This window comes from Siphateles boraxobius, unplaced genomic scaffold, assembly GCF_051911475.1.
Source record: "Siphateles boraxobius isolate OS27281-9 unplaced genomic scaffold, OSU_SipBor_1 226, whole genome shotgun sequence".
Taxonomy (NCBI): Eukaryota; Metazoa; Chordata; class Actinopteri; order Cypriniformes; family Leuciscidae; genus Siphateles; species Siphateles boraxobius.
This window is the reverse complement of record NW_027508840.1, coordinates 302,501-312,500: the sequence shown is the minus strand read 5'-3', so window position 1 is coordinate 312,500 and position 10,000 is coordinate 302,501. Positions and strand designations below refer to the sequence as shown.

The window sequence follows — 10,000 nt, the reverse complement described above, 5'->3', positions numbered from 1 at the left end:
TGCGGTGAGGAGTGTTGATGTGAGTGTGTGTACCGGCGCGGTGAGGAGTGTTGATGTGAGTGTGTGTACCTTCCACCAGTGCGGTGAGGAGTGTTGATGTGAGTGTGTGTACCGGCGCGGTGAGGAGTGTTGATGTGAGTGTGTACCGGCGCGGTGAGGAGTGTTGATGTGAGTGTGTGTACCGGCGCGGTGAGGAGTGTTGATGTGAGTGTGTGTACCTTCCACCAGTGCGGTGAGGAGTGTTGATGTGAGTGTGTGTACCGGCGCGGTGAGGAGTGTTGATGTGAGTGTGTGTACCGGCGCGGTGAGGAGTGTTGATGTGAGTGTGTGTACCAGCGCGGTGAGGAGTGTTGATGTGAGTGTGTGTACCGGCGCGGTGAGGAGTGTTGATGTGAGTGTGTGTACCTTCCACCGGCGCGGTGAGGAGTGTTGATGTGAGTGTGTGTACCGGCGCGGTGAGGAGTGTTGATGTGAGTGTGTGTACCTTCCACCGGCGCGGTGAGGAGTGTTGATGTGAGTGTGTGTACCAGCGCGGTGAGGAGTGTTGATGTGAGTGTGTGTACCGGCGCGGTGAGGAGTGTTGATGTGAGTGTGTGTACCGGCGCGGTGAGGAGTGTTGATGTGAGTGTGTGTACCTTCCACCGGCGCGGTGAGGAGTGTTGATGTGAGTGTGTGTACCGGCGCGGTGAGGAGTGTTGATGTGAGTGTGTGTACCGGCGCGGTGAGGAGTGTTGATGTGAGTGTGTGTACCTTCCACCAGCGCGGTGAGGAGTGTGACGTTCGCAGCCTTCCGTCGGCCGGCCGGCAGGTTCAGGCCGATCTTCTCCAGCCGCTCGCGCAGACAGCGGCCGCCGTTCTTCGACTTCGCCCTGGAGAGAGAACAGAAGATGAAGAACACCGTCCAGTCGTTAATCACCTTTCTCTTATGGTGTCTCAATACAATTCATAAAATATAAGAGAGAATATCATAGTTCTAATAGAGGCTCATTGTAACACAGTGTGACAACATGCCCCGCCTGAGCAACTGGGGTTTAAACCCGGCGAGTGTTTCTGCTGTTAGATCAGCATTAAACATCTATATCAACTGTTAAATAACAGAGATCAGATTAAAATAATATCAGATTTGTCTCATTTTAAATAAACAAAAAAATCTTCCAAAGACATCTGAATTTTGGCACATGTTTTTCTCTATATGTGACGCTGATCACAAAACCAGTCACGAGTCGCTCGGGTTTATCTGTGGCAATAGCCAACAATACATTCTATGGGTCAAAATGATCCATTTTTCTTTTATGCCAAAAATAATTAGGATATTATGTAAAGATTTAGTAAATTTCCTATTGTAAATGTATAAAACATTTATTTTTGTGAGTGAATGCTGCACAACTTTATAGGTGATTTTCTCAATATTTAGATTTTTTTGCACCCTCAGATTCCAGATTTTCAATAGTTGTATCTCAGACAAATATTGTCCTATTCTAACAAACTACACATCAATGAAAAGCTTATTTATTCAGCTTTCATATGATATATTAATCTCAATTTCATAAAAATTGACCCATGTGACTGGTTTTGTGTTCCAGGGTCCCATAAAGTGTTTATACGGCAACTATAGTAAATGCACAGTTTCGTCATGCTGGCATGTGTGGAAGCATTTAAAACAAGTGTGTGACAACGAGCCCGCGTTAGCGTGTGCCCCGATCACTCCTCGCCATTACAGCTTACAGGCGCACGTACACTGTTACTGCGGATCCTACGCGCGGTTTTATAAACACGACGTGTGTGTCGTCATGTACCTGCGCAGGACTCCCCCGAGCAGCGACGCGTTCAGGCACTCGGGCGGCGCCAGGCGTCTCTGCACTTCTCCCACCGTCACCTTATACTTGGACGTGGAGCTGAGGAGCGACAGGCGTCCCGGGACCGAGCAGAAGATCTCCGACGGGTTCGACACGCCGCCCAGACCCAGGCCTTCTTTACTGAGACACAGAGAACCGCTCAGCTTCGACGGCACTGGACACACAAACACAGATGCTGAAGCAGAAGCTGGAGCTCAAACAGGAGAGAGCGTTGACGCTTGCAACGCCAAGGTCATGGGTTCGATTCCCAGGGAAAGGAAGAACTGTTAAGAATGTAAATGTGTAGCTTGAAATGCAATGAAAATCGCTTTGGAAAAAAGTGTCTACCAAATGCATAAATGTAAATGGGTCACGTGTGCCATAACTATCGCAAATCACAGGAGAGTGAACCTTATTTTTAAGTGTTTATCAAAATGTGATAATTTGTGCTTTGAGATTCGGTCCTAAACCCTTTTTAAGACGCTCTTCCACTGTGTGTGTGTGTGTGTGTGTGTGTGTTATCTCAGAATAAACCCCCCTCAGGCTGATGAAGTCCTGAACCTGATCACTCTGTCGGGTTTATTCTGAGATAACAACCGGCTGGATGTACATTATCCCTTACATAATACACTGTGAACTAACATGAACAAACAATGAGCAACTGGATTTTTATTAACTTATTATAAACAAATGTATTGCTCATTGTTAGTTCATGTTAGTTATTACATTAAATAATTAACCTTATTGTAGATCCCGAAGAACTAATTCTGATCTGCACTTCTACAGCATTTATTAATCTTTGTTCATGTTAATTTCAACATTTACTAATACTTTATTAAAATCTTGCTAACATTAGTTAATACACTGTGAACTAACATGAACATTTACATTTAATCATTTAGCAGACGCTTTTATCCGAAGCGACTTACACACGAGGAGAGCAATAGAAGCAGTTAAACTAACAATATATAAATGCTGTGACCCTTCCCAGTTTAATCTAACACCGTAAATGTAAAACTTTTTTTTCATATATATATATATATATATAGAAGAGAAAGTGTTAGTACAAACAATATGAACAGCTGTATTTTTATGAACTACCGTTAACAAAGATGAACAAATACAGTAATAAATCTAGTGCTCATGGTTAGTTCCTGTTAGTTAACACATTAATGTTAACTAATGAACTTTATTGTGAAGTGTTACTGAAATGGGTTACGTGTGCCAGAACTATCGCAAATCACAGGAGGGTGAATCTTATTTTTAAGTGTTTATCAAAATGTGATAATTTGTGCTTTTAGATTTGGTCCTACAACCTTTTTAAGACGCTCTCCCACAGGTTGGCATCTGTTGTCTCGGTGTTTAATTTCTGTTTCTCACTCTTGTTTTCGAGCGGGTGTTGCGTCTCCATCGGGGGAAGCTTTATTCCATCTGTTGTGCACACAACTGTTGTGCTTGTAATTAAAGTTTTCTGGCTCCATAAAAAATCTGACTTTAAAATTAACCTTAACAATTACAGTGTCGAAAGTAACACGGTTTAATCAAATGGCAGGAATAAATGTGTGTGCTATCCTATTAAAACTAGGCTTTTGTCTGAATGAGGATTAAACCTCATTCAAACTCGAATAATGATTAGCGTTCATGGAAGAACAGACCATTGGTTTTTAATATGAGCTCAAGTATCTTTGTTACGTCGTTCCTAAAAACCTTCATTTGTTTTCATAAGATTAGCTTTTGGTGTGTTTCTACGGCTCATCTGCGTGGGCTGGATTTCAAGCGATCTTCAGGACTAGAGAAAATGCAGCTTACGCATGTATTAGGAAAATCCGCCGGTGTATGAATGATTTAGAAAGTGGAGAGAGAAAATCCCGGATTTTTAACCTAACCGTTGGGTTTTTCCATAATTTGACCCAAGTTTGGGTGGAAACGACCCAGCATTTTTTAGAGTGTGGCTACTTATTTGAGGAAATCTTAATAAAGCTGAAATCTACTAATTTTAAAAATAAAATGTAGCATCCCATTCGTTGAAAACCATGTAAGACATACAATATACTTCACATGGTTAATCGTCGCCCTTTTGGTGAAAATCCAGCTTTTAATGTTGTTTATGTGTCTATGTGGTGTTTTTAATATGCTTTAATTCAAACCATGTGTAAATTCATAAGTCGACAGCATTGCTGAGTATTTTCTCCTTAAAACTGCAGTGAACCAAAGACAGTCTCAAAAACACGCTTTGAAATCGCTGGTGTTTCTGACGTCACAAACTACCTTGTAACCAATCAGATCAACGTGTGATCGTCAACGAGTGGATCTCTGAGTGAGTGAGTGAGTGGAGGCGGGGCTCATTTGCATATTCATAGAACCGCGCATTATAAATGAGACAAGGATGTCGAGTTACATTCAAGATATTTAAGGCATGAGGATTTTTTAAATATGTCATTTTGGTGATCAAAGATGAGTTTTAAGGGATAAAATTGTTGACTACAGGGGGACTTTAACGACAAGACAACGACTAAAAAGAAACTAATAAAAAATACCAGCAGTTGCAATCGTTCTCCCTCCGCCATGTTTAAAGTTTACAGCACGCACAACTCGGGTATCAAAATTATCTCAGTGTTTCCCAGTAATAAATACAACTTGAGAGAACTTGTATAGCTGAATTCACGGCAAGCCGTAATTACCATAAATAAAGCACTGTATGCTTTCGAATCGGTACTTCGGTGTCGGGTCTGCACAGCGCCGCTTCAAGTCCAACACACCTTAACAGGATAGTTCACCAAAAAAATTAAAATGATCCCATAATTTCCTCACCCTAGGTGTATTTGACTTTATTCTTTCAGCCAAACAGTTATATCAAAAAATATCCTGGCTCTTACAAGCTTAATAATGGCAGTGAATGGTGCCTGAGATTTTGAACCCCTAAAAAGTGCATCCATCCATCATAACCGTAATCCATACGGGGGTTAACAAAGACCTTCTGAAGTGAAGGAAAATATCCATATTTATAACTGTTTAAACTATAATCACTGGCTTTCCTATAACGACCGTACGTGAGTCTTGTTCCGGCAGACGACTGACCTCTGACCCCACACATGACGAGTGACCTCTGATCCGATGCATGACCTCTGACCCCACACATGACCTCTGACCCGACGCATGACCAGTGACTTCTGACCTGACACATGACCTCTGACCCCACACATGACGAGTGACCTCTGACACAATGCATGACCTCTGACCCCACACATGATGAGTGACCTTTGACCCAATGCATGGCCTTTGACCCCACACATGACCTCTGACCCGACGCATGACGAGTGTCCTCTGACCCGACGAATGACCTCTGGCCCGACACATGACCTCTGACCCCACACATGACATATGAGTAGCGTAAGCTCAGTTGAGAGTCGACGCCTCTCGCGGTTCAAACAACAAACTCAAGCTCCTCCCACATTTCTCCTTAAAAATTATTTTAGTCTTCTAATTCGTGTAGTGTTTTACTCGATCCTCTGTGCTTACACGTTTATCATGTCACGCGTCTAGTTCTCAAAATTATGACTTTACACGTTGTAATTAAAAAGGCTTTTGTTCTGAAAACTCGTTAAAGCTTGTTACAGTAATTACGACATCGTGTGAATGCACCATATGTCCAATTTTCCCACTAGGAAACAATATTATAATTCTGATAGCATGTGAATGTGAAAGCAGAATATAAGATGTAGGGGGAATATGTTAAAATACATCAATATGATGTCTTTTAACATATAAGTAGCATAAATGTATACATATCAACAGCGTTGGCAAACTTTTCAGTAACAAATACTTTCAAATAAGTCGCGCTCGTCTGTATGTATGTTTTACGTTTACATCAGTAATGAGCGATATGTCATTAAAAATGCAGTCATTTTGATTCAAGTCGCCCTGTAGTCAACAATTTGATCACCAAAATTACATATTATGAATATGCAAATGAGTCCCGCCTCCACTCACTCAGAGATCCACTCGTTGACGATCACACGTTGATCTGATTGGTTACAAGGTAGTTTGTGACGTCAGAAACACCAGCGATTTCAAAGCGTGTTTTTGAGACTGTCTTTGGTTCACTGCAGTTTTAAGGAGAAAATACTCAGCAATGCTGTCGACTTATGAATTTACACATGGTTTGTCTTAAAGCGTATTAAAAACACCATATAGACATGTAAAGAACATTAAAAACTGGACTTTTCACCACAGGGGGACTTTAAGAAGTGCAGAAAATATACACTATTTTCTTTAAAACTGTTGGAAAACTAATAATGACTGCCCTGAAAGTCATTGTATAATTCACACATACTGGGTTGTTTTAACCCATGTTGGAGGTTTCTTTTTATTATTAACTGTTGGGTTGGTCCACATTTGACCCAAACATGGGTTGAAACAAGTGTATTCAAAGGTAATGATTATCTTCCAAAAATTCAAATTTAATGCAAAACGTTAGTTTATAGTTGCTGCGCGACACACTCGCAGTGTGTGTGTGCTTCTCTCCTCCCTTCCCTCTTTCGGTGGATTGGCACAAACACACACGCTACTGTATATTATCTCTGTCGTACAGTAGGCTAGCAGTAACGCGCGGTTGTGTGTGTGTGTGTGTGTGTGGGTGGCGTGCGCGTGCCCGAGCAGCTGTAGTGTCTCATATGCTGATCCCTTTATTCCTGTAGGATTTGGCTTCTTCTCCGCAGAAATCTCGCTTCACCCGTTGATCCATTCAGCCGCTCGGTAAACACGCGAGATTTCATAGAACGATAAATATGTGCGAAAAATCTAAAAAAAAGAGTGTTTTCAGAAGCTATTCTTATTAAGTATCCAGTCTGGTAAGTGTAAAGGGATAGTGATGCATGCTCTGAATACTTCATAACTTTATTATCTGCACTCTTCTCTTCTCTAATCCCCCTCTTTCTCTCGTATGACCGTGAACAGTTCATTAACAGCAACCGCTTCAGGGCGGAGGAGCAGAAACAGGATTCAGGACTTCAAATGAAATTGCAAAGCTGAATGATTGTCTCTCTCTCTCTCTCTCTCTCTCTCTCTCTCTCTCTCTCTCTCTCTCTCTCTCTCTCTCTCTCTCTCTCTCCTCTCCCTCTCTCTCTCTCTCTCTCTCTCTCTCTCTCTCTCTCTCTCTCTCTCTCAGACTCTCACCTTTCTTGATGACTGAATGGTCCAGGATCCCCAGCGCTGACGCTTCCTCCAAACCCTGTCACACACAACAACACTGTTGAGGTCACTTCATTTAAAAACTAATAGTGGTTAAACAACAACTGCACTTTTTTTTAAACGAGGGACGAGTGCTATGTGTGCTAAAATATTCCTCATAAAATATTGACTATGAACATATTTATTAGTGTGTAACTGGTGATTAGAAGGATTGAAGTAAAAAACAACAACAACGACAAAACAAAAAAAAACATTTATGATTATTTGTCGCTTTATGGCAAATGAAACTCTCAGGCTCGTTCTCGTGTAACTCAGTTCTCGGAAACGCTTCATCATCAAAGAAAGTCCAGTTGTTTGTTGAATAATTGACCGAGGAAACCGATTGGACTCGCTGCAAGTTTCCAATGACGGAGACATGAACTCATTCTGCACCTGCAAACCACTGAAAGAGTGGAAGACTGAAAGAACGGAAGAGAGGAAGAGTGGAAGACTGAAAGAACGGAAGAGAGGAAGAGTGGAAGAACAAGCAGCTCGAGCGAAAAAACAAACCAGTTCCAATCCGAATCTTCTGTTCAATCCGAATCGTCAGTTTAGTGGCTGATTCTTCAATAGAGGCGTTGACTTTTGCTATCTTATAAAGGGAATTAAAAAAACTTCACTTTTAAAAGATAAATTATAATGCTTTAAACCTTATTTATTGCATCTCGCACGACTAACATCTAGTTTTAAGAAAATGTAGTGTTTTCTGGAGGAAGTCAAATTAATTGAAAGACTTTTGCATCAAGATTATAATGTGCCATAAATCATTCATGTCGGAAACTTTTAATCATTTTATTTTCCACATGCAACGTTAATGGACTGCTAACTTGCTTTTTTTTATTAAGCTGAAACATGTCATTACCATCAAACATCATTACTATTAAACATATCTAAAATCTAAACAATCAAACGCAATTCTGCAGCACATATTGCATTTTAAAGTTTTTTTAAAAAAGATTTCAAGAAGTGCCTCAAATTGAAGAATCAACCATTCGATTTTTTATTTTCAGTAGCTGTGATTTTGTAGTCCTTTTAAACAAGCGTTTTGAAATTTTATATGTGTAAATATATTTATCTGTTTCAGACAATAAATATAGAGGAGTTGTTAACAATGATATATTAATTGTTTTAAAGTGCATTTTCACACAAATGCACGGCAGAAACACACTTTAAAGCACACATGCATCAAATAACATTAGAAAATAAATCGTTATTTAGAAAATATTTATATTTCCGTTTAGGCTACTTTTTTATAGGCCTATAAACATTTGCTAACACTTTATTTTACAGTGTCCCTGTTTCATATTTTACACGTTACTACTATGACTCAGTACTTAATTGTATAATTACACTGTAACAAGGACACCTTGTTGCACTTAATTTTAAGGCTTCATTGTTACAGTGTAATTATGGATTTAAGTACGGAATAATATTAAGCAACAATAGGGTTATAGGATTATAATTTGGTTGAGGGTTAGTTGCATGCAATTATGCATAATTTACTGTTATTACTATATGTAACAAGGACTGTCAAATAAAGTGTTACCAAATAAAGGGTTGCACTTAATTTTAAGGTGTCATTGTTACAGTGTAATTATATATTTAAGTAAAATGAATTAGGATTAGGGTTTGGTTGAGGGCTAGTTCCGTGTAATTATGCATAATTTACTGTTATTACTATGGTAAGTACATAACAAGGACACTGTTAAATAAAGTGTTACCAAATAAAGTAAAATTAAACATTTCGAACACGCCAAAGAATCTCATTTAAGTAGACAAATTCGGTGTAGAATTACGCCTGAATTGTGTTGTTTACATTCTATGAAACATGCAAAAATTAAATTAGGCTACATTTTTTTAATGATTTGATTTTTTTTTTAAATAATTCTCATAAATGTCTATAAAAAACCCAAACAGATCAGCTCACCTGAATGTCCTCCAGCCCGTGATGAGCCATTGCATGCATCCCCAGAGGAGCTTCCCCCAGCGCCGCGGCTCCCTCGCCCAGGCCGTGATGCAGGAGCCGCGGGACGCCCGGATACTCGCGACGCGGGTCTAAACTCAACGCGCGGTGAGACTGAGACAGGAGCCCCGCGTCCTCGGAGCGCGAGCGCTGGGAGTGCCAGGCCTGGTGGTGCTGGTGGTGCTGGTGGAGGGAGTTGATGGACGGGTAGGGCTCCGGTAAATGCGGGTATCCCGTGTCCTGGCCCTGGGAATAGGACAGTGAGGACTGGGGATATGGAGGAGGGAAGTAGGGCGGCTGGAAGTCCGAGGCCGGGGTGTGGCAGAGCGGCGGAGCCGAGGAGTAGGACGCCTGGTTCAGCGAGGAGAGCTGGGAGAGCCGGGCGCTCGGAGAGGAGCTCGACAGCCCGTCCGATCGGTCCTGTGCGTGGAGGAAAAGGCATAAGTTTCTTGCTGATGACCGTTTTAAAGTGCAGCATAAAAAATAGCTTAATAAACATCTGAAGGATTATTGCAAAATGCAAAATTCATCATAATCGATGTTGATCTCAGTAGCCTTAGTGCAATGAATAATTTGGCTTATGTTAAGATAGCAATTATTTTTAAGTTTTCAATATTAGTGTTTATATGCATAATAAAATAGCTTAATAAACATCTTAAGGAATTGCAAAGTGGGCACAATTCATCATGCCATAATTTATGCTGCTAATCTCAGTTAGTGCAATGAACAATGTGGTCTATTTTAAGATAGCAATTATTTGTAACTTTTCAATATTAGTCTGTTGATATGCATTTATAGCTATTAAATAAGCTTAATAAATATATAAAGGAAAGATTGCAAGGTGTATTCATCATGCCATAACATGCTCCTGATTTCAGTAAGTGCAACGAGACGAATGGTCAGTTTAAGATAGCAATTATTTTTAAAGTTTTGAATATTAGTGATAAAGTATACACTGTAAAAAAATATATCA

General features: G+C 40.5%; 1 protein-coding gene across 1 annotated transcript in view; it reads right to left on the bottom strand.

The window, feature by feature from the left end:
- Window positions 1–10,000, bottom strand: part of tfap2e (transcription factor AP-2 epsilon) — an 18,147-nt gene that overhangs the window by 6,315 nt on the left and 1,832 nt on the right. The window contains exons 2-5 of the mRNA XM_077240378.1: window positions 8,992–9,447; window positions 7,011–7,065; window positions 1,797–2,010; window positions 751–869 (exon numbers count right to left, since the gene is read on the bottom strand). Coding sequence (XP_077096493.1) covers window positions 751–869; window positions 1,797–2,010; window positions 7,011–7,065; window positions 8,992–9,447 — 844 coding nt within the window. The remainder of the gene's footprint in view (window positions 1–750; window positions 870–1,796; window positions 2,011–7,010; window positions 7,066–8,991; window positions 9,448–10,000) is intronic.